The 25,396-nt window shown below is 45.6% G+C and overlaps 1 protein-coding gene across 1 annotated transcript in view; it reads left to right on the top strand.

Moving 5' to 3' along the window:
- The first annotated feature begins 14,681 nt into the window (after window positions 1-14,681).
- Window positions 14,682-25,396, top strand: part of LOC120846078 (tyrosine-protein kinase Dnt) — a 33,973-nt gene continuing 23,258 nt past the window's right edge. The window contains exon 1 of the mRNA XM_042294181.1: window positions 14,682-14,799. Coding sequence (XP_042150115.1) covers window positions 14,682-14,799 — 118 coding nt within the window. The remainder of the gene's footprint in view (window positions 14,800-25,396) is intronic.

Below are 25,396 nucleotides of genomic sequence, written 5' to 3'. Positions count from 1 at the left end.
GGGGAGCGCACATCTTGAACGGCCAGGTTGTAAGCTTTGCCACCAAGTGGCGAAGCTCGCAACCACGCCAGCCTCGCCCGTGAAGTTAAAAGTGACATCACAAACGCTACGGAGGCGCCAAATCTTCCAACACGCATCACGCTCTCCGATGGCTGCGCTTGAAGCGCTCGCTGAAATCATCCATTTGGAATGACAAACATAGCCATCCGTTCGAAATACATTTGTGTGAATGTCACTATTAGATTTTTTTTATCATGTTTAACTTGTTTTTTAATGTGAGAGGTATATTTAAATATTCATTTCAGTATTCCTTTAAAGGAGCTGTGCTACAATTTTATTTTATTTATTCAGGGCTTTGCTTAAATTATTGTGGAAGTTGATGCCTGACACTTCTGAAGTGAACTACAGAAAACAGATTTTGCCTGGATACCCTAGTTTTTATTTTAAAAAAAGTGAAAGTTGTTTACAACTCCCTCTAACGCCGAATTGGAGCGCAGCTCTTGAGGAGGAGGAGGGGAGGGTAGACCCCTCCTCCCCTCATTCTTGAAGATGCTCTGGGGGGGGGTCACCTGATTTCGGGGGGGGGGGGGGGGGGTCACGTGACTTCTGGGGGTCACGTGACCTCGCGGTTACGCCGACGCCGCTCAAGCCGGAAACGGCCGCCTAAGAGCTGCGCTCTAAAATGAAAAAGATCCAGGTTTTAGCCACCTCTCAACTCGTACGTCGTCTTCCGGGCCACGTGCGCAGTGACGTTGATGGGGTAGGCGCGGGGTTTCGGAAAAGTTCTCTCTTTAGAGCCATCAGTGAGCAGCGAGAACTCATCCGCTCGCTACCGCGTGACCAGGTGCTGGCGGGCGCCGCGCGAACAATATGGCGAAAGGAGGAAAGTCTCATCCGGGTCCGGCCATACCCGTCCGGCCCTGTCCCCCTCCCCCTTTGGCTTCTGGCGGTTGTTCGCGGTAGCAGAGAGAGCTGACGGTTTTGTGGACCTAGGATAGATGGCGCCACTAAAACTCCGTATAATAAAAGTTTTGTCGATGATACCAGGTTCTTGACGCCATTTATATATACACCTTTCCAAAAAACGCTCCTAGGCCGCCGCCATGTTGCTGATGCTGATGCGGCCGGTGCGACCCTCGCGCCCTCTATCAGCTAGAAATTTTCTGTCACTCTCTTGGACTGTGAAGAGCCGCTCAGCGCGGTTCTCTACCTACGTTTTTGCAGTTTTGCATTGGATGTTTTCTAAACCCTCTTGAAAGTTTCCACTTAATTTTTTTTTTTAATGCGTGCTGCGTATCCGTGTTATCTTCCGCTATGAGAAATAAGGCTGGTAAGTGCCTGCCATTCCAGCTTTTCTGCTCGACACTAATGGGAACAAAAAGGAGGTGAAGGACTTCAAATAGCCTTCGACGCGATTTTGCGAACATTGTTATCCCCCCTCCCAGAGATAATCCGCGTAGAATCCGCAGTCATCTCCAAAAACAGTTGTCCGGGTTGGGGTGGGGAACGGGTCAGTCGTGTTCGTTCCTTTGCCTTGGTGCTGTTGTGAAAAAAGGAAGCTCTCCCCCAAACGTGCCCCAAAACGAAGTCAGCTAGGATTCCGTCCGATCGTGAAGATGTGACTGTCATCGACTGTGACTGTGTTATTTGAGATCTTTCTCAAATAAATTATTTTTAGATAACGCTGCATCGTGTGGTACGTACAATATATTGTTCGAATGTTAACGCTTGCTAAATTGTATGTCCGTGTCCTGTCCATCGGTAAACACATTATTTGTGAACGTGAAGAATGCATGCCTTTCGGCTATTTTCTGTTGTAAATTATTTTCGACAGCTAAGCGCTTTGTCGTTTGACATGCGGCGAATCGCGCGGCGCCGTCAAAACTTATCATAAAAAAAAAAAAAAAAAACACAACACTAGAACTATACATTTCAGTCGCATTCGTTCTGTCGCGCGCGTGCCCAACAAAAATAGTTTATAGCAGGGTGTCGAACCGGAACCGAACCGTTATATTGTTATCGCGATGAACCCGAACCGGAACTGAACCAGAAAAAAAATAACGGTTACCGGCTCATGTCAAAACGGTTCGGCCGCGCGCTGTTGACAATGAATGTGCTATCAATGCCATTTGTTTTAGAGCGCAGCTCTTAGGGGCCCGTTTCCGGCTTGAGCGGCGTCGCCGTCGCCGTCGCCGTCGCCGTCGGCGTAACCGCGCGGTGCATCATGGGAAATATCCCATAATGCACCGCGCGAGCCCCCCACCGGGGTCACGTGACTTCGTGGGGAGGCACGTGACCCCCCCGAGGTCACGTGACCCCCCGAAGTCACGTGACCCCCTCCTCGAGGTCACGTGACTCCCCTGAGGTCACGTGACCCCCTCCTCGAGGTCACGTGACCCCCGCCGATGTCGCGTGACCCCCCGATGACGTCATCGACACTGATGACGTCACCGGCATCCACATCGTCATCGTCATCATCAGTGATGACGATGACGATGCGGATGCCGGTGACGTCATAAGTGATGATGACGATGACGATGTGGATGCTGGTGACGTCATCAGTGATGATGACGATGTGGATGCCGGTGACGTCATCAGTGATGATGACATCAATGATGATGACGTCATCAGTGACGATGACGATGTGGATGCCGGTGACGTCATCAGTGATGATGACGATGTGGATACCGGTGACGTCATCAGTGATGACGTCATCAGTGATGATGACGATGCCGGTGACGTCATCAGTGATGATGACGATGTGGATGCCGGTGACGTCATCAGTGATGATGACGATGACGATGTGGATGCCGGTGACGTCATCGGTGATGATGACGATGTGGATGCCGGTGACGTTACCGACATCCGCATCGTCATCGTCATCATCACTGATGACGAAATCAGTGACGTCACTGATGACGTCACCGACATTCGCATCGTCATCATCACTGGTGAAGTCATCAGTGACGTCACTAATGACGTCATCAGTGACGTCAGTGATGACATCATCGGCATTGGGGGTCAGGTGACCCCCCAAGGTCACGTAACCCCCCCCTGGTTAGTCTAACCCCCCCCCCCCCCAGCGCCCTTCCCTCCTCCTCCTCAAGAGCTGCGCTCCAATTCGGCGTTACAGGGAGTTGTAAGCGGCTTTCACTTTTTTTAAGTGCCGTCAACTGACACACACCTCGCTTACATATTTTTCTTCTCCACTCAGTCTTAGGAATATAAACGCTGCATCCATGAATCTTGACATAGGAACCAGTATTGCGCTGGTAGCGGCTTGCACGAAAAAAAAAAAAAAAAATTGGAAAGCTGTGCAAAAAAAAAAAAAAAAAAAAATCGCGTCACGGGATTTTATTTTTCTACAATCTCGTAAATCCTAAATGCTGCTGTGTGCTCAATTCATAACACGTTTCTAGAACGCGCGAGTTCTTGAAGCTTGCTTCCATCGGAATGAGAAAAGAAAAGGCTGTGGAGTTTGATAATAATGCATCCGGTTTCGTATAGGCACTTAGAGGCTAACATATTTGTGAGACAGCGAACTCTTCCATTCTAATATTTATCCTATTACGTCCTTCTGGCGTTGCGTTCGGTGAAGTGTTTTTCATATCCCGTATCTTGTTTAATGAAAACTTCTTTAAGGGTCTAATTTGAGTTACCGAAGGCTAGTTCAAATAAAGCAAGCTGTATTTTCTCCCCACTGTTCCTTCAATTGCTTACACGCCGAGGTGGCGGGATAGTTAGCGAGTTCTACTTGTAAGTGGGTTTGTAAGGAGGTCGCGGATTTTACAGCTACTGCGTCGGACCCAATTAGATGAAGTCCGAATGCGTAAACGTCGGTGAGGTAACCTTTGAGTGCACATAAAGAAACCATTCCTGGTAGAAATCCCTGAGCCTTACACTACGATGTATCCCGTTTCGTATGTGCTGATTTCATATGTTTTATTTTTAATTTATTTTGATGTTGCAATTGGTCATTTATAATTTCCAAACCGGTTCGCGAACCGGTTCAGCGTTCCGAACCGGTTCGCGGATCGAATTAGTCGAACCGGAACTGAACCGGAGCAAAATAAATTTACCTGAACCTGAACCGTAACCGAACCCGTATTTTTTTCGGTTCGACACACTGGTTTATAGGTTTTGTTTATTGCTTTTTTTTTTTTTCAAATGTGGTACAATGCTTTCTCAATGACCTCGGGAAAATACATGCACCATGAATCACAAAATACAGCAAGAAAAGACGAGAATGTAGCCGCTAGCAGTGTTTGAAAGTGCGCCTACCGAAATCACAGTACACTCGGTTAGGGTTACCAGGGACGCCGGTAAGAGTCTAGCCTCAAACCCAGTGACTGGGCTCGAAAACGGTTCGAGTGTTTCTTGGAAAGGTGGATATGTTGGAACGACAAAATTTACAGAAAAGTTACCTTTTATCGAGCAGGTATTTGCACAACTTGCTATCTTTCTACAAGATTCCCCATTGACGTCACGCCGCGTGTTTCTCATGGCCGCCGCTCGCGGCTGCAGGTTGGGGAATATTCTAAGTTTTGCCTCGCTATTACGCGGCGGAATCGCAACATTTCGATGAAAGGATGTGTGTTTTCTGTCATTTGTGACAAGGTGAACTATATCAAAAGCAGAAGATGCCAATTCTTTCAACGTTAAAATCGTTGCACAGCTCCTTTAAGCTGGACTGCCGCAAAGACGAACTTTTGGTAAGTAGCCCCCACTGTGTGAATGAGTGATGCATTTCAGGCAGAATTACAATTACTTCGCAAGATTTTACGGCGCCGGCACTTTTTCTCCCGTGACCACGGGGACGGCAGTACAGCCTAAGCGACAGGGGAGAGCGTGTATCCCAACCTGCTCAAAAGGAGGGAGAGGAAGAATGGGAAGGAGAGGCTGGGATAGAACGGAATGAACGGTTTTGTAAACTGTAAAACGATTTAATGAAAAATTTGAGAAGTAATTTGATAAATGAGGGCTACATTCCCGTCGGTTTTCGTTCGGATCGCATTTGAAATCTGTCTCTTCGTCTCGTTCGCTTCCTGTTGCTCATGTTCCTAGGGGTCTCTCTTGTTTCTCATTCCCCTTAGGGGGCATCGGGGTTCGAAGTCGAGCTGGTACCCGTCTCCGATCACATCATCCGGTCGAGGCGAAGGCTTCGAGGTTCTCCTTACGCGTCTTCGTCGCTAGCATATTCGCTTACATACTTCAGTCAAGGTTGGAGATTTTACCTTATTTACTCGAGTAATAGCCGCACTATTTATGAACAAGGCCCTTGCGTCTACTTTTGCGCAGAACACAAACACAGCTAATCATCGCTTTGCGCGTAAATAACACAACGAATAACTAGATCGCGAACACGATTCTCTATACAAATGCAATAACGAAGGCGTTATCTCTGTCCTCTAAACCGCTAGAACTATGCTGTCGATCGCGGTGATTGGCGATTCGCAAGTTCCGAGGAAAAGCGAACCTTCAGGTTTTCTTGACAAACAGTGCAGCTAATACTGGAGTAAATACGGTATTGTCCATGAAATTATTCTCTTTTCTTTACGAGTTCTTCACGTCCCTCTACTCTAGCTTGTCTGTTGGTACCACTTACAGTAAGTTGTGCTAATCCAACATCGAGGCGAAGAAGCAGCAGGTCTCGTTAACACGACTCATCCCATGTTACTTCCAACCGTTGTTGCTGCACTGCTCTTCCCTCTCCCAATCTTAGTCTACCTTTCTGCATAAATTTTCATTATCTACCGTTTGCTCCAACCTCTAGCCCTTTCAACCGTTTCTCAACCCGATTGGACGAGATTCCCAAACTTTACAAACCGCGGTTTTAGACTGTCAAGAGTTTGTTCTATAATGAAATAAAAACATAATAAAAATTTATTTTATTTATTGCTAATATAAGAATGCAGGAGTTGATTACTTCAAACTGTTAAGTTCTATAATTCATTTAACAAATTTAATAAAAGAAAAGTACAATAGGTGACATTTATACAGCGGCCATATAACTCGTTTAAAGTTACATTGCCCAAGGTAGGTAGTTCTCAAAAATAAGTACTTGTAAAGTAATTGCAGTAATTTTTAAAAGTAATTTGTAATTGTAATGAATTACTTTCGCGTAGTAGTAATTGTAATTGTAGTTAAACTACTTTTGGAGCAAAATAATTGTAATTGTAATTAAATTACATTTTGAAAGTAATTTACCCATGTATGATTGGAAATAGCAGTGATGGTTAAATGATGCAATAGCAATTGTATAGCGCTGGATGGGTGATATTGGCTATGCCCTTTTTTGTAGGACAGATGAGCAGATAAATGGCCAGCGTGTGCTTTTTATATCTCGCCCTAACTTGTGAGGGATGGAGGGAGGCACAAGCCCTGTCCGGGCGCATGGTCATCCACAAGTGCCACGTCTAGTTCCCGCGCCTGCACGTCATGTCAAGGGTGCCGAATTTTGTTTTTCTTTTTTTAACGCATAGCATTTATAGTGCCAACCTAAGCTATTTTGTGTGCACGGAGCGTGCGCAGTAGCGGACTGCACATCGAAGACTACTCTTGGAGCGGAAACTTTCCACGGTGTGTGGTCAGTGGCAGCAAGGCAGACTTACTTTCGAAGATTCTGCTTGCGGGCTTTGTGTAGCCCCAAAGCGGTGCAGGATCCGCAATGGCGGGCGCTGCGAGGCGCAAGGGAAGGATCGGCCCGGTGCAGTGTAGCGACACGAAGCCAGTCGCTATTACACAAAGGCCGACCGACAGTTTAAAGGGATGCTGAACCGAACATTTCGGTTTCCATAATAAGTAGAGCACGATCTTTCCACGAGTCGGCAGTCGCCGGTGTGCGCGAGCACACGGAACGAAATTGACGTCATAGTCCTTTATAGATGACAGTGATATGTGTGGGCTCTGGGGAAAAGGAAAATGAAGACAGGCTTTCCATATCCACAGTGGGGTCTGGCGTAAAAGGTAGGCGATTAACTGGTCTAACAAGCACGAAGCTGTCACTCGTGGATCTGAAAAGCCTGTCTTTATTCTCTTTTTGTACGGAGCCCACACATTTTACTGTCATCTTAATGAAGCGTGAATGGAGGACTATGGCGACAATTTCGTTGCGTGTGCTCGCGCACACCGGCGGCTGCTGGCTCGTGCAAAGTGCGTGCGTCCCTTTTTATGGACACTAAAATGTTCGACGAACGTGAGCCAACGCGTTCACTGACACCCCAATATCGTTATTTATTTTAGTGCCTCAAACGCCTAAAAATTGTGTTTTAAAACAAGCAAACAAAAAATCAACGTGGAAAAAAAGCTTTTGATTCGCAAACGCACTTTTTAAAACAAGCGCACCTTCCCCTCCTACCAGACAGCTCCTTTTGATCGTTTTTCTGATCACGTGCCGCGACGTCATCGATGGTTGAATATGCAAAAATTCTGAGGTCGCAAAAGTTCCATTTCTTATAACATTTAATAATGGCGTTCATGAAACATAGTGTGTACGAACGTGGCTGGCGTCTGACAATGCCTGGTTTCAAAATTAAAAAGCAGCAAAAGAAACAAGCAAAAAGAAAAAAAAAAAAAAAGCTCCAAATTATTTTTAACGTACCGAGAAGCGCGGAAACTTGAAATTGGGCTTTTTAAAAATACTCGCTTTCTCCGCAAACACGCTCTTTTCCGGGCTTAAAATTTTGGGGGTCATGTCTAAGTATCATGTCCAATCGCTTGTTAAATAAAAATAAAAATAAAATATTTCGGATTTTGCAAGTGATCACAGCGAGTGCCGCGTGCCACGGTGGAAGGAGGTTTGTCGTTGCAATGGCAGCCGGGCTCTCGGCTCAGCGTCTGTCCCAAGCACTAAATCATGGAGATTTTTCGCGCGCTCTGCTCCAGTCTGTTCAAACGCTCGGCTGCCCAGCAGAAAAAGTGAGCCCATCCAGTTCTCTATATCTCCGCATGTGAAGCTTATAACTAGGTTTCGGATTTTTCGGTTTCAATTTTTTTTTTCGAAATTCGGCTTACTTTTTTTGGTTTTTGTTTTAAAAATCAATTTCCGTTTTTTTTTTTTTTTCGGCGTATATTTATTCCCACAAAAGTTTATCGCCTTTTTTCGGTTAATATAAAATAAACACCAACCGACACCGGATCAGATTATCCTTGTAGCTCTGATATTTGTCATTACTCAAAGAATAGCGGCACACATACATTGAAAAAGAGATTTCACTTGGCAAATATGTGCAATTGTAAAAGAAAAAAAAAAAAAAACACAAGTACAAACAAGTCAGATATGAAGCCTGTATAACACTCCGTGCCCTCTGTATAACACTCCGTGCGACGCGACATGCGCGCCGCCGCGCGGCCGTTACCGAAGGTAGACAGTGAGAACCCCAGCGAAACGAAACCAGGCCGTATACATTGGTACGCGTTAAAGTCTTAGTGGTGCGGTTGCGCTGGGTTGACAGCATGAACTGCTGCGTCGTTAAGTGCTTCAATAGTTATGTGTTGTATCTCGTGGGGATAAAGTTTCACAGTTTTTCAACTTCTTCTGGGACAGCGAGAACGACGGACCCGTGCCACACGACGCGAGAAATTTGGTCTCCCGATCATGTCTGTCACTGTGTCTGCCCGGCTGACATATTCTACATTCCCGTGTTGCCCTCTACGTTTGTTTTAGTACCAGTAACGCTTATATATGTTAGAGCCCATATGTTAGAGACGAATTGAAATGCCATCCCACTCTCGCGGTTATGCTGTGCCAATTTCGTTGGAGAAATACTTTCTAAAGAAGTTTCGTCCCCATCGTACTTGTCGATGATATTTCCGGACCAGTATGACTTGCAGTCTGTACTTCATGAAGAAAGATTCGGACGGTACAAAAAGTGACAAATATGAATGTAAAGAAAATTACAATTAAACTCGGAATCACTGGTGGTGGTGGTGGTGGTGGTGGTGGTGTTTGCCTGACGGAATCACTGGAGAATGGACGTTTGAGTATGGAAGTTTATGTGGTGTGCTTTCCATTTGATTAGCGTCCTGTTGAATGTGGAAATGCCGACACTCAGAGTCCTGTAGACGACAATTTTGTTTCTCGGCTTTGGAGCCACCTATCGCAAAGTTGTTTGAACTAGAGGTATCGTCCACTGGTCCCTTCCTACCTGTAAAGTGTGCACCTCTCAAGACGAGTGGTATTCTCTTGACAGCCTTTGACGGTCATAACCGGTTCCCATTCAGTTACGCCGCCCAAACTAAATTTCTTCTGGTTTCCATATTCCACCTCTTTTTGGTATCATAAGTGTTGCGTCAAGTTACTGCCATGTTCAAGCACATGTGTGCCCAAATCTACACTTCGCACAGCTCAGTTATAACGCAACATCTTGGGTCCAATATTAGATATACCGTACAGCTTTATTCCTTTATTCGTTCGAAACGTAACTTTTACACCCGCTCTCTTATTAATGACCTCACACATAGTGCACAAACTTAGTGAACATCCCACTCGCCTCCAAATATCATCGTCCAAACAGTCCTACTGCTCTAGCGACAAGCCAAACAAATTTTCCACTGAGAGCAGTTATGGTGCCGACCATCTTGCTTTTCGGAAAATTGCTCCAACCCCTTTTTCGACCGCAACTAGAGAAATGACCCCTACAAACGACTCGAACTGAATATATTAAGCGGAGAACAGCTAGATGCCCTTCTCAGGGCTGCCCCAGCCCTCATGCAAATCCACCCTCAACGTATCGGCTTAAAAAACATAAGTTCCGTCCGTGCGCACTTCCGCCGCCACAGCTTCACATGCGAAAAGGCGCCGCAGGCTGCTGAACGCGCCTCACTGTCGAACGCCAGCTCCTCCGCTAGCGGCGTCACGCGCGTTTTTCAAAGCGCCCCCTATAGTTCCCGCACGGAGCGTTATGTACTTTCCCAGGTACTCCTGGTTGTTCTGCACTTTTTCTTTCCTATTAATATGAACCTGAGCTTCAAAAATGCCCTCTCAACGCTAACACTGAACGCTGGCAGGCTGAGGACATGAAGCGCTGCCTGAGCCAAAATCAGCCAAACAACCAATTGTACAAAACTTGAAAGTATAAAACAGAGAGGACGATGACGGGAAAAGGACATCTTTCATTTAGCAACATAATAGAATGGCACAACGATAAAACCGCCCCCCAAGGGTCTCAACGCTCTCAAAGAGGGAAAGGAGATACTAGTTGTAAAGGAAAGGGAATACACTAAAAAAAGTTTGAAAAGCGCATCAGTAGTTATCTCCGATTACTTAGAATTCAACCTTTGTCATTGTCAGTGGTATTGCAGAATTATTCTTGTTTGCAGTCCAAAAAGGAAATTGTACTATAAATATTAGAGTTTAAAAAGCTGTAGCGTCACGACGAGATGTCAATTTTCTAGTCATCTCTGGTGTTAAGAATTCGACCTCTGTCTTTGTCAATGATAATGAAGGTACAGAAATGTTGTTTCCATGGCAAATGATTCGATGATCTTTCTCCCAAATCTGTTGTTGCGCCCGCCCAGTATTTTAGTATCAGAAAAATGAGGAGTACAGTCATCGCATGTGCGGCTGTGAACGACAATGGGTGATACAACTCAGTTGAAGCCTTTGATGCTTCCAAGTTGTGTTCTCTGAGTCGGTGGTTGACGCATCTCCCAGTCTGTTCAATGTACTGACTGCCACAGCTTAGTGGAATCGAATAAACCTTCCTTTCTTCGCATTCTACGAACTTTTTGGCATGTTTTACATTGCACACTCGGGGACTGTCGCTCCCGTTAACCTTTTTGCACATCTGTTTGAGGCGCATACGACAAGAAAAAAACCATACTCGTGTCGAACTTGGACGCGATAGACCTTAAACGGTGCGCGGAATATTGTGCATGTAGGGAATCACAGCGAAACGACCTTTCTTTTTTGAAACAACTTGCGGAAGTTGTGGTTTGATAATGAACTTCTCAAGGGTGCACGGAGCGAAGTTTTATCGGTTTAAATCGAAAATGCCGAACCTAAAAACGGACCTTTTTCGATTAAAACGGAATTTCCGAAAATGGATTCGGCATACTTTTATCGGTTGTTATTTGTTTAAACTGAAAAATCCGAACCCTACTTATAACCAAACCTGAAACAGAAACTAAATCGCCTTAAAACACTCTGTCAAGTGTGAGGCTGCGGCACGAAGCTTGCAGTTTCATTGTTTTCGCCATCAGAATGGAGACAGGTAAGTCTATCTTTGTTGATTCGTAACTTTTATTCGCTGCTCCGGTCTTTGCGCTGTTTCGCTGGATGATACCTCAGAATGCAAGATTTAGCGCAGATCTATATTTGTTCTCTGCGGATACTGTTTGCCTGGGCCGGCGGTACAGGTATAGAAATGTTTATGTCGTCACGCATGAGAAGAACTTTCTGACCTTCACTTACGTGCACGGACATTTGTTCTACACCTTCTTTCTTGCCAAAGTCTGAGTGTTGCGGCGCTACTCCCAAGTTCCGTAGACCGGCGATAATGGTGGTGATGATAATTCGCCGCTATCTCTTTGTATTCAAGCGGCAATTCGGGCCAGTTGGTTCATGATCACGTAGGTAAGCGCCAAAAAAAGAAACACAGGAACAGGAAAGTGGACAGACAAGGGCGCACAGGGACAAGAAAGTAGACAGATGTGTCTTTGTATCGTTTGGTTTGAAGGGGTCTTAGTTTGGTTTGGTTGTGAGCGCCACCAAGCGACCCACAGTAACAGTCTACCGGAGAATGCAACGGTCTGAGGAGAGCAGCCAACGCGCGAAAAATCTCGGAGGCCGTGACTGGAAGGACGCTTGCTTGGCGTTTTTAGCGCTTTCGTAAAACATCTTGCTGCCGTTGAAGCACGAAACTTGGACCAATGACGGAACTGTTTCTAAGTAACACGCGAACCGCAACTAGATATGTCTCGATTAAGAATATTCGATAATGTAGCCGTTTCTCATATATTGCAATTCCACTTTGACGGTTTGATCCATAAATCAAAATAAATCTGTTGTTGTTTTCTTCTTCTTCTTTTTTCTTTTGCTCGAATTGGTGTTTTTAGACATGGAACGTTCACACAATAGTTATTTCCTCTAATTTGGCTAAAAGTGACTTCAAATCTCATAAAACAAATGAACAGATGGAAATAGCAGCTTCTAACGTATAAATGCACCTCAATCATGCGTTGTACTGCATTTTATTATGCGGTGCAGTCCGTAATAATTTCACTGCATTTATTATGCACTACGGCAACGAATTTTTCACTTCTTCAAATAAACATCGATTTGATAACGACCACCCTCGCATTTAAATTAAATTCAAGCTTCTCTCTAGGATTCGTGTCGGTCAATGCTCGAGTGTAACGTGCCGCTCTTCTCGCGAAACCCAGACTTGGAACACATTCATTCTCCGGCAGGGAAAGTGCACTGTGGGATATGACGTTCCGAGGCGCCGCAAAATATTGCATTCGTGTTTTTTTTTTTTTTTTTCTTTCGTTGCTAACTTATTGGCGAAGAAAGCATGCCCCTAAATGCCCCAAAACGCTGCGGGAAAGTGGCATTGCAAAGGCGTCGAGTTTTGGCCCAAGCATACTTTTCGCTGTGCGTTCGTGAAATATAGATTTTGCATTGAAGTCTGTTTAGTGGGCAGGGAAATCTGACGGGCATTGAAGTCTGACAAGCATTAGGGAGCATCTTGAACCTGTCAGCTAGTGGCGGCAGTTGGGTAGTATGTAATCGCCTTCATAACGCGAAGGAGAGGAGGGTTACCTCCGACGCCCGCCGCGCCAGGTACCTCGCTATAGACGCTTTACACACGCGCCAAATTACAGCCGCCATTGCTGACCTTCTCTTGTCTTACCGAGATGCCGAGCAACTGAAACGGTAGTTGACGATCGTCTACAAAAGCCGATGCTTTAGAAAAGGACACAGTTGAATCTAATGTGGCAATAACCTGGCCTGCTATGGTAATGGTGAAGTGAAACAAACGAAATAAGAGGAAACAAAAACTGAAGGTCAGTTATGGCGGCGCCCATGCACAGTTGCTGCAAAGCGTCTATACTCGTTTTCACCTCAAGAACTGTAGTAAAATAAGGTTCGGATCCTCGCGGAGCCTTCCTAATTTCCTCCTTCACGTGGAGATTTAAGATACATTTAGGTGCATTTTAAACTAGAAATTTGTTATCGTATAAGCCGGACGCAGATGTTTCAAACGCAAAAAAGCATCACTTCTTCCTCCGACAACTAAATCTTGTAAGAACTATAATAATGCCTTTATTTCCATCCGAGCGATGTGGGAGGTAGGGGAAAAAAGTTGAAGAAATCAGCTTGACGAGCTCCCTCCTCCCCAAAAACTAAACAAAGAAAAAAACAAAAACACAAAGGCAGACAGTATAGCAGATCGCGCAGAAACACTGTATCAATCATACCAACAAGCAACTACTTCGCGCGACGTATGAACAATGAGCAAAACTCCATTTATTTCTTGTAATGACAACGAGTATAGGAGAATGCATTCGGCTCTGCTCAATTGCATTTTAAAGGGGCGGTGCAACGATATTCAATTGAAATGTTTTTCACTTCACACGAGCTTACTGGCACTATAGTGGGACTCAAGGATACTCGCACGCAATGCCACTGGCCAAGAAACTTCTTTGTTGCGCTGTAATTTCGAGGACAAAACCGAGCGTTTTCGTTCAATCTCTCCTTCGCAAAACCTGATGACGTAGCTAGGCGGTAGCAGTACCGCCCAGTGACGATATTTGAATGAGGCACATAGATTGGACCCGAGCATTGCGTGGAACTCGATTTGGGCTCGTGATAACTACTAGCTCGAGAAGCATTCGGGTAGCGTCCCGTGTCCAATCGCTGCAGTGACGAAAACAGCCGAGCCATAACGATGTCTGGAACTCAGCGCGTGTCCTGTGCGTTGCCAATCCCAGCGCGTGGCTATGATCAACATTGGTGGCATATAATCGGCTTCAGATCACGTGGCCACTTGTTCTGGCTGCGAGTTGAGGGGGTAAACCTTGCTCGTCTTTCTTTATTTTTTGCTGCGACTTCGATTGTTTGTGGTGAAGAACGAACGGGTATTTTACAGGTCATTAACGTCAGGGATCCGTTCTAAGCGGTATTTGCGCAAGATACAAAAATCGTTGCATCGCCCCTTTAAACAACGCGCGCCAATTCCTCCTTTATCGGCGGGGACAGACTGCGTCCGAGAGAACGCGCGTCCATCCAGCCAGCGCACCGCGTTGCGCCGAGGGATTCACCAAGACGGCAGAGGCGGCCGTCTCCAATGTCTCGATTCGGCTGTCCACCTCGAGCGGGCGCGCGCGCATCCAAAGTCTCCAAAGTGCTGCGGAAGGCCTGGCGCACGTGCAGGAGGAACAAAAGGACACACCCTGCCGATCTCATTCTCCGAGTGACTAAAGAACGCACTGTATATTTCGATTACGTGGCGCTGGAACCAAAATTTCCGGTCCAAGGGACGCCCAGCACCGCAGCGGCGAAGATCGCGAGGTTCACAACTTCAGCGCCGCTTAGGGTCGCGACTCCAGAGTTGAATAAACGGTCGCGACCCGGGTGTATCGGAGCAGGCGGCGCCAGTTGCGCGCGGTTGCGCGGTGGCGCACACGCTGATGACAGCGCGTCGCTGCGGTCGTCCGAGGAGTGTCGCGTTCGAGGAATGGCGGCGGCAGCGCTAGCTGCAGCGGCCACCCTCACGGTTCTGGGCGTGGTGACCGCTTCGTCCAAGACGGCCTTCAACCTCTACCTCAAGCAGCACGAGTCCAGGAGGCTGTTCGGTGAGTGCGACGCCGGACTCGTCCGAGAAAGGGCGCGCGCCGCAGAGACGCTAGCCGCGGTGATGCGACCACCGACGCCTCTCGGCGCTGGCCTTTTAGTCTCTCGCTGTCTTTGCCGCGGTATTGAGTCTCGGCGTCGCCGATTTCAACTTTGGGGAGGCGACCTGTCGTTTTGTCGCGGCTCGTGATCTGCGTTAAAGGCGCCTATGTTTGTACCCGAAGTCCGCCGTTCAAGTTTATTGCAGCGGGGAGGAACATTTAGCTATTGGAGCAGGACCTCAAACTGCCTAAATGTGACAACTATCATTTGTTTTGGAACACCGAGTCATTTCGACCTACGGTGCCGTGACGGACCCCGTCACGTGCTTGTACACTTAGTGTGTGTATGTTTGTTTTTGTTTTTAACCGCAACGTGAATTTACGATAAAAACTGAGAGCAAAAGCAAGTTTTAGAAAAGGTTTTCACCGCTCCCGGCATGCTTGCCCGATTAAAGGGTTATTTGCTTTAGCTATAGCTCGCACGCCTCGTTGTTCGCCCGCATAGCTGGAAACGTACTGAAGTTCCCTGTGATGGAAGCTGTACACACTAAGTACCAAATAAATTTCACACTTCGGAAAAAAAAAAAACAGAAAACAAGAGATGAAGCGAGGCATCTCTGAACGCGGGCGACGGAACATGCTGCCGTTTGTTAGATAAGCTTTGATCCGAAACGCAAACTCCGCCAGACTAGTTGCCGGCTTCTGGTTCACGGCCCCTGAGGTTCTCCTCTAATACATGTATTCATTTATAGTTTTCTTTTTCTCGTTTTTATGTAAGTGTGTATTTGTTTTCCCTACAAACATTTTGTTGGTCATTGTTGCGAGCTTTGTGCACGGAGCTCTGCCGGCTCGTCTGGGCACGCGGACAGCTCCGCGGGAGACTAAAAGCACGCGGCGTTGCCCGAGCGACGGGACATCGATCGGCGTGTCTCGGCTGGCCGAGAGCACGTCTCCAACCTGTGGAATCGGTTCCTTGTTGAACGGCTCCCTCGGGCCTACCTGGGTTTTCCCTCACAGGTACGCTCACCTGGGCGCCTCCCAAGATGCGTTTTCCTTCTCTTTTTTTAAGCTCTTATCGTTGTTTGTTTGTTACTGTTTTTCTCGGCATTGTTTGCTTTTTGTCCGCCACGTTCTGAACAGGTCCGAGGAACTATATACTCCGTTCACCCTTTAAGCTGAAACTTAAAAACTCCTTCGCCTTCAGCGCGAGCTCGCTGGCTTCCGCGGTGCTTTGGTTGCGCGTGCCCTGTGCGTTCGCACTTTTGTTAGAGAGGTCAGAAAGCTCGCGCTGAAGGCGGAACGTTTAGTCTCAGCTTAAGGGTGAACGAGGAATAGACGGTTAAGAAAATTACAACCCATTTCCCACTAGGTCCGATGGAGCGATTCCAACATCGCCAAAAAGTGCATCGTCACGGCCATCTAGGTGCGTCGCCGTGATCCCGTGCTTTTGTTTTTGTGCGTGATTGGTCTAGCTGGTCTAGCCGGTGACCAGACACCACAACATGTGTTAGCGAGTGAAAACTTAAAAATGAGCATGAGCGAAGTCTGCGAACCATCGAATCCAGTCGAAAGTTGAGAGCGGGTCCTATGGCCTTCCGGTCGGGTGCAGGGACGCGCGGTGCGCGAAGTCGCGGGACACTGACTCGACGTGCGGTTGGCTCCGTTGGCCCGTAGCATCCCACTGCAGTTCATTTTTTAAAATGAAACGGAGGACGGATGTGTATTAGGAACACTTCGTAAATCGCTTCCGCCGCCCGTTCAGAGCTCTTTGTAACCAGCTACGAGATCAGGTACATTGCGGAGAAGGCTATTGGCGCGCATGAGCAGTAGTAGGGCCTTCGTTGACGAAAGCATTGCGGGCAGGGTGGTTTAAACGATCTAGGAAAGGTGCACATTATCCTGCCGTCGACGATTGCCTGAAGCTGGTCACGGCAAGCGTGCTTTCCCGCATCTGAACTCAAAATGTGGGGAAGCCCACCGCAGTGCGTTTTGCTTCTCGAGTTCGGAGTCGTCTTGGGAACTGATTGTTTTTAATGCGAAAGCATTAACTGTCTCATGGAGCGAGCTGACGTTATCAGTTTGAAGCTCGAAAACGGCACCTCGTTTCCGCGATTTCGCCTTCGGTTCCATTGGCTGGCGCGCGTCGACGGGGCTCCCATTGACCGCTGCGCTCGTCAGTTTCCACGACCGCTCATCCATGGCGCTGCGTATCCATCAGCGCGCCGTTAACGCAGAGCGTCTAAGGTCAGCGTGCCCAGGGGAGGATGCGCGCTGACCGGCGACGAAAAGTACGCAGCAGACGACAAAGAAAGCGGACGAGCGGCGTGCGTGCTTTCGTATTCACAACTCATAAGACGTGCTTAGGTGTCCCTCAAGCTTTTGCGTGATCTAATTCCTTCGAATAATTAGTAATATGTTTGGGTAAAGTATTTGTTTGTGGTACGTCGCGAGGGTAGACTTGATCACATGAAAAAAGTGTGCATGTTCAAGCTCTACGCCTAGGCTTTTTTATTCGTAGACATTTTATGAATGCATGGAATAATTTGTAACAAGGGTTTCGTGTTTTCGGAGTTTGTTTTTTCTTCGATTTCGTGTGTGTGTTTTGTGTTTATTTTTTATCAAAATATTTAGTGTTATTTTGTGTCGATTTTCGGTGTCGGATAAAAAATCGGTGTTTATCGGGGCTCATGTTGAAAAAGAAAGAAAGAAGGCAAGCCCCGAGGAACATGCGTATTACCCGGATATTTGGAAAACGTACCATGTACCAGATAAGAAAGGGAGACTCGATAAGAGTTTTTCGGTGTTTATTTGTGTTTACAGCGAAAACACGCAACCCTTACTCCTAGAAATTTGTCCGTTCGTGCGTCCACGCATCTGCGCATATACGCCGTGGTATACGCAACCGCCACGCTTCCTGACGTATGCATAACCGTAACGTGAGTTGAAGCCACGGGACGTTGGCGGTGTCACGTAACACCAGGTCGCATAACATCACAACCGTCACATGACGCAGCGACTTGACACTGTGAAGCCAGGTCACCTGACGTTAAATAATGAACAATGTTTTCTTCACTCCCCGAAACAACGGTTCAATGTCATCTAAAGAAGTTTAAACAAACGCTCCCATATAAATATTGCATTCGACTCATTATAGAACTTGGGAAATAAAAGTCACTACCGCTGCTTTAATATATATTTTTATAATTATTTACTTTACATTTTTACCTTCAGGACCCCGAGACGTTGCATAGGCGTTTATTGTTATACACTACTTTACGATTTCATAGCATACATAAGAGAACCCGAAGAACCAAAAAATCGGTCCTCAATTTATTTTTATACTTCTATAAATTTATATTGACGAGTTCTCTCGCGCGCTCGAACAATGTAATAAATTCACGACCAGTCCTCTCCCTCTAATACCCTATAAGATGCATTTTACCAATCAGCGAAAAGAAACCGTGTGATCTAATGAGAAATACACGGTGAACATGAGAACGCACACGGGAAATACAACATCCCCCGAAAGAGCTACGAAAGGAGTCCGTGTTTAGAATTCAAAATTTTACCCGACTGATTGTGGGTATTATCTGCTCCACGACCCCCGATTTTGTTAAGTACTTATGGGCTGTTTTTTTTAAATATTAGTTTCAAACGTTGGATAACCGCCATTTCTTGGGGACGAAGCGTGGGACTGAATTCGAGTACTGGACGAACGCCGACCCGGCTACTCGTTCTTAAAACAAACTCAAATCAAACTTCTTTTTTTTTTCTTTTTTCTTACGTGCTGAGCCAAGGAGGGAATCTGGCACGACCTATCGGAAGGCTGAGGATTAATTTCAATCGCCTGAAAATGCTTTTTTTTTTTATGGAACTGAAATAGTGATTATACGGAGCTTTTTCCGCTCAGTACGTGCTGAGTCGACTTCACGTCGAACGTCGACGCAGTCATCATGTCAAATACAGGGTCAGAGTACGTGATTGAAACAATGAATGATTGGCGAAGCAACTACTAAACGGCGCGCACTTTCGAAAAGTATATTTCCGTTAAATAAATAAAAAAAAAAGTTTTTTTTGTTTACGATGAGGAAACCGCGAAGTCTTATTTCCAACACAGCCTTGATCCTTTTTTTTTTTTTTTAAGAATCTCCGTCAGTCGGGCGCCACAACACTCGCACCTCCTCCTGTAGCCATAAAAGGGAACGACTCCCAGAGGAGCGCAACATATAAATTTGCGAAACAACGAATAAAACATTTCTTTACAAAATACACACACACGCACACACAACTCTCCGTGGTAGTGCGGGCTTTACCGATCAGCTTCTAGTAAAGCCCCGAAAGAAATAGAACAAAGTTTTTATTTTTATGTTCTTGTTCTTTTTAGAGATAGCGTCTCCAACAACTACGAAATCGAAACAAAAGAAGAAAAAACAATATAGACGCGCAAAAGCGTTTATCAAAAAACGTTTTGTTTGCTTTTCATTTCACCGACTCTAAGCTCTCGAACTCCGTGACACGCGTAAATTCTTGCGTGGGGAGCTTTCGCGGGAGCTCTTTCTTCTTGCGGGGCTTTGCAGAAACGCCAAAAAAGGGGATAACAAACAAAATATCTCTCGAAAACTTCAAAGAAGCAATCGGAAGAGAAGCCAGTTTACCCTACTTCAAAGTTAAAGACGCTTTCTGTGGACATGGGTTTGGGGATTTCGATCGAGTGCTTCACCCGATATTACTTCGAATAAACCAGAACAAGTTGTCGGTCCTTGCGCGGGACAGTACAGAATCAGCTCTGTTTTATGGCATTCGATTACGGGATGAAATATTATCGAAGTCTAGTATTTAAAAAAAAAAAGTGCTTGGAATCATAAATATGGCATACAAATAGCGGTATTTTGGTTGCGTGTTTTTCTCATAATCGCCTTTCTAACACAGTTCTAACGCTGCCCGTAGTTGCTTTAGTTAAAAAGTAAAAATTAAAACAAAAAACAAAAAAAAAAACATGGCATGCAGTGCTTGAGGAGCAATCGTTTAAATTTGCTTAGAGTAAAGGTCGGTTCACACAGGGCGTTTGCTTACGAGATCTTATGTTACTTAACGAGTCACCGACATATGTGTGTTTCGCATGTCGAGTGCAAAGCTGCTCCTTGAACGGTCGCCACGTTTCATTCGGAGCACGGATGTCCCGGTGATGCGCGGCGTAAGCGGTCGTAATGTAACGTAATGTAACGTAACGTAACGTAACGTAGGAACGGGTGAAGTGAAGAACGTATCGTTTATTAATTCTGGAAGATTCAAATCGCGTGATCTCACGTCACGTGACATCCCGGCATCGGGTGATACAAGGACTTGACGCATTGGCGTCACGTGACCTGACGTCACATAACGTCAATCCCCCCCCCCCCCCTCCGCTAAATATAGCGAGGAAATTGACGCCAGGTGGAGTACAGATCGCGGTGTCAGGTCGACGTGTCACGTCTTACCACGATGTCGCGTGATGTGACGTATGACGTGGTCAACTGGTGTGACGTCAATCGACGTCGTGATTTCACGTCACGTAAGGTCACGTGGCATGAAATGACGTCACAGATTCAAGTTTTGGTGTCATGTGACGCTGTGGTGTAACGCACGTGACGTCGATCTTTCGGCTATATTCAGCAGGCAAATTCGCAAATAAACAGACAAGTTTTAACAAAAAAAAATCGTTATGCTATGTACACGTTCAAGCGAAACAATCCGTTTCGCTTGAACGTATACTTGATTCTGGAGCTAACCGACAGCGTTCTATGTCGTGATAATTGTTACTAATGACACCACAAAACTGTAATCATATATTGCTAAAAAGCGAAGGAACGTGCATTAGCGTAATATTCGAACTTTCCCGTCCACCATGCATATTTTTTTCTTATTCTTTTTTTAGGGATGCGCGGGCAAGTCGCTCTCCCCTCCCCTTTTAATTCCACCTCAACTGTTGCACGCATATTTGGCCTCCCTAATATTGACTCATAATAAAGTAAATAACAATGAACGCCGCGAGCTCAATGCTCGCGGCGTTCGAACACAAGAAGCTGCCAAGGACGATTTCACCGAATTTTGAAGTTCGGCAGGTCCTAATTGTGGTGCGTGGGGTAGGAACACTCATGTAGACTTATCTAACGAGCAAAAACACACGCCTTCTCTCCCAATTTCAGTAATAATTGTAAGCGCCACAAAAAAAAAAAAATGAAAAGCACAGATCATTCTGGCTTAGATGGGAAAAAAAAAGGGGGGGGGGGGGGGGGGGGGGTTCTAGTCAGCATTTAGGTAGGAAAATGGGTAAGAGAAGAAACAGGCAATGATAGGGGGGAAATAAGAGATATGAGGGAACCAACAACTTTTGTTCTTCAGTTCAAACGTTTCTCTCTTACTATATGCGGGCAGAAAGTGAGGGAGAGGAGGAGACGAGAGCGTGTGGTGACGTCAGAACGCCGAGTTCTGATTGGATAGATTAGTGGGTAGACCTAAAACTAGCTGCCTTTGTCTCCACTGCACTCGTCGAACGCTCTCGAATGCGAGAGCCATACTCCGGACGCCGTCGTTCCGCGTTCTAACTAGGGATGCCGCGAACTTTTTTCGAATCGAAGTTTCGATGATCGAATCAAGCGGTTCGAAAGGTTCGAAAGATTTCGATTTTTCGAATTGTCTATATCGTAAAATTCGACAGAGGTCGAATTTTCGAACTTGTTAAGCTAAGAAGTTCGACGCTTTTCGAACCGTCGAACTTATTACGCTAAAAAATTCGATCTTTTTCGAACTTTCGAACTTATTGCGCGGCAAGGTTCGATGCTTGTCGAACTTTCGAACTTGACTGACCAAAAAATTCGATGAATTTCGAACTTTCGAACTTATTTATCAAAAGAATTCGAAAAGTTTCGAACTTTCGGATTCTGAAAAGTCAGAAGTTCGACGAACTTCGAACTTTTAGGGTAAAAGTTCGACGTTCGCCGAACTTCGAAAGACCGGCGGACGGTTTCATTTGATTTCAAGTAGTGGGGTACATTCGTAATTTTTTTTCTCGAACTTTTACACGCGGTGCTGCGTTCCTTACGAAAGACAATGTCGTTTATTTCAATGTTCTGGCATGCTTAGGTTTAAAGAAATAAATCCCCGAAGGGGCGAGGAAGGACGACGGGTTTTTGACGATTATCGTTTGTGCCAGATTTGAAGCACGCTGCAGCCGGAACTATTTATGGTAGAGATGTTATACTTTTTTAAGAATGATCTATGTATAGCCTAGGTAAGTGTCGTCTTAAGATGTGATTATTGTTATTCAACGTGAGTTTCGAAGAAATGTCCAAACATGTATCTGCATACAATTATAACCTAAACTTGATATTTATTTTCGTCTAAGTTGTTTGAGGTATCGCATTTAAATTAACACCACAGACAGTACATATCATTGCCATCTGCAGAATACGAAATAATATATTTATTGTTTTTTCACGTTAAGGAATAAATTAACTCATGGGAGAAGATTTCTAATAGTGTTCAAGTTCAGCACGTCATTAAAAGAAAACCTTTTTTTTTTTTTTTTTTCGCTTCACGTTCCTGGGACGTGTTTCTTTCAGCCTGTACACATTTTGGTAAAAGAAACTTGTTTCGAAGTTCTGAACCTCTGAATATGCAAGAATAGAAGAACACTTCCGACAAATTCTTGATAGTCTTTTTTTTTCTCCTGCTTTTTATTCCCGCATTTATTCTTTTTTTTTTTTTTTTGTTACTATCGGCACAGGTGTTTAGGTCGAAAAGACAGCTTTGAACTTCCGAACCACTACAATGACCATCTACGCAATCTTTTATGCAGTGAAGAGCGACAGTAGCTATACATATGCATAAATAATTTCAGATTAAAATAAGCTCGACCACGCCCTCTTTCCCCGTATTGTTTTCTTTAACAGTTCGAAATACCTGCAAGGAGGAAAAGGAGGCTAAAGCCCCCCCCCCCCCCCCCCCCCCCCCCTCTCCGCTACCTTCTTTCCCCCGTTTTTCCTCTTCCGACGCCACTTGTATGGTAGAACACTCCTCGACCTCGAGTTAAGTCGGCTTTTGTGCTTTTTGCGAGGCGATTCCTCCGTCCCAGAAAATAAACCTCCAGGACAATTATAAACTTCACCGGATCGGATTACTACCAGCGTGCAAGGGGTGGCGAGCTAGTTTGCCAGGTCGCTTCAAGGTTTATCTGAGCCTCAACCTCCCGCTCGCCCCTGGCCGTTTCGAACTGGATGAGTCTCGTAAAACAGTGTGTTCGTGCAATCACTACTGCGTGATGCAGGTTAAAGACCCCCCCCCCCCCCCCCCCCTTCGGGGCTGGCGGTCACAATTCTGCACTGGCAAATTTTCTAGCACATCCGGGACACTCGTCGTCCCCCTTTAATTGCCTGACCAACTTCGCAGAATCTAGATATCACACCCTAACTTTTCTAAACTTGATTTCGTGAAAACCAGTGAGTCGTGAAAACGTTATTTGAAACTGAAACTGTGGAAAAACTTGAAAATCGGACTTCGAACTTTGAAAACTTGGATTAGAAAAAAAATTCAAAATCTTCGAAGTTTTTTTTTTTTTTTTTTTTAATTTAGCGTTAAAAGAGAATCGAAACCTTCGAACTTTTCGAACTGTATGCAAAAAGAAATTCGAAATCTTCGAATTGTTCGAACTTCATGTCTATAAAAATTCGAAGCGTTCGAAGTTTTCGAATTTTTTTTACAAAGAATTTCGAGATCTTCGAATTTATCGAACCTGAAGTAAAAAAATATTCGAAATATTCGAATTCGAAATTTTGGAAACCGTGAAAGCTTCGAAATTTTCGAATTCGAAACTCCGCTGTGGTCAAAAGTTGCGAATTTTTCGAAATCGAACCTCGGTCGGTACGAAAATATCGAAATTTTTCGAAATCGAACCTCAGTTCGCTTCGCAAATGTCGAAACCTTTCGAAATCGAACCTAGGGTGGTTCGCGACATCCCTAGTTCTAACGCGTTCGACGAGTGCAGTAGAGGCAGCTCTAGCTGCAGGTCTACCCACTAACCACTTGAACTAGAGGCCGGCGTTTCTGACGTCCCCACGCGCTCCCCATGCCTCCTCCTCTCCCCCACTTTCTCGGCGCGCATAGTCGCTAACATGGTGAGAACGGCTGGGAGAAGCCTCAGTTTTGCCCTCCCCCAGCGCGAGTTTGTGCCTTCGCCAACGCTTGGGCGTCTCGTGCAAGCGTTGGTGTGTTTCGCGTGTTGGAGGCCGGGCGTTCGAAAGACACGCGCTGTCGTTCCCACTCTTCCCGTGACTATGACCCATAGCACCTAGAAGACAAGGCCTGCGCGTGACGTCATCATCGGTGGATCCCCGACCCGCCCCAAACAACGATAAAGGCACTGCGAGACGAGCTGGCGGCGATGCCGATGCAAGCTAGGCGGCGCTTCCTGGATCCGCATTAAAGTCACCAGTGACTCTAGATCCGCTATATACTCCGCTTCAGGATGACTTGGCGAGCTGTGGAGGCTAAGGCCCCCTCGACGCAATAAGAGCGTCGGAGCGAGGCGCGGGACCTCACATCACGGGAGCGTTTTGTGTCGTCACTGCGCCAAATGCGAGGCCCGGGGCAACAAAGGCAAAAGGCCGTAGCGCTCTCCTCTTGACGTCGCAAAGCAAGGCCATCGGGGCCGGGCGTCGAAGCGCCGAAACGAAAGCGACGCACGCAGATCGACCGTCGCAGTTGCTCGTTTTTAGTCACACAAGCGCGTTTAATTAGCTAAAGTGCCACTGCACTCATAATTTAAGCTCGGAAGCAGATTCTATTACTCGGGAAAAGCATTGCGGCGTCGAATGTTCGACATTAAATGGAAGAATGCTGTATTTGTTTATAATGAGCAATATTCTGAGTGGTGTAATTATTTCTGAAATATGTATTACTATACGAAAAGTAATTACTACGAAAAGTCAGAAGTTATAACTAAAGACGCAGTGGTCTGATTGTTTTTTTGTTTTGTTTTTGTATGCGTAAATGCAAAACGTTTACCACCAAATGCTAAACATTTTGAATGTTTATAAAGCAATGAACATTATCTGAGAAAGACTGCATGATACTTCTCAGCTAGAATGTCTCTAAGATCTTATCCTTTATATTCCAGTAACTTATTAGCCAACTACCTTACACTGCAACACAAGCTTTAATAGGAGAAAGCTAGTGTGCTTCATCACATGCTTGCGAAATATAGTGAAGATTTCTAACTAGCTAGTAATGTAGTCATAAGAACTGAGTTGTAACTAGTTTGGTGCAGCATGTTGTTTTGCTTCTGCCTGCTTCCATATATTAGTTGCGTGACATCAAAATATTCGTGCTTGGCAGCAATTACAAAACCCTAATCTAGTTTCTTATGCGTACCGCAGTGTTCTTTTAAAACTCTGGAAAAAAATCTATCTAACCTCCAGGTAAAAAAAAAAAAAAAAAAATAGTACTCCAGTGTTACCTGACAAACCTTCAACAAACTGATCCTGGATAGCATCAGAATTTGATAAATAGGTTTTCAGCCTAA

This window comes from Ixodes scapularis, unplaced genomic scaffold (assembly GCF_016920785.2).
Source record: "Ixodes scapularis isolate PalLabHiFi unplaced genomic scaffold, ASM1692078v2 PGA_scaffold5__190_contigs__length_132052651, whole genome shotgun sequence".
NCBI classification, from domain to species: Eukaryota; Metazoa; Arthropoda; class Arachnida; order Ixodida; family Ixodidae; genus Ixodes; species Ixodes scapularis.
The sequence above is the reverse complement of the archived record's forward strand: the minus strand, read 5'-3'. Positions and strand labels throughout refer to the sequence as shown.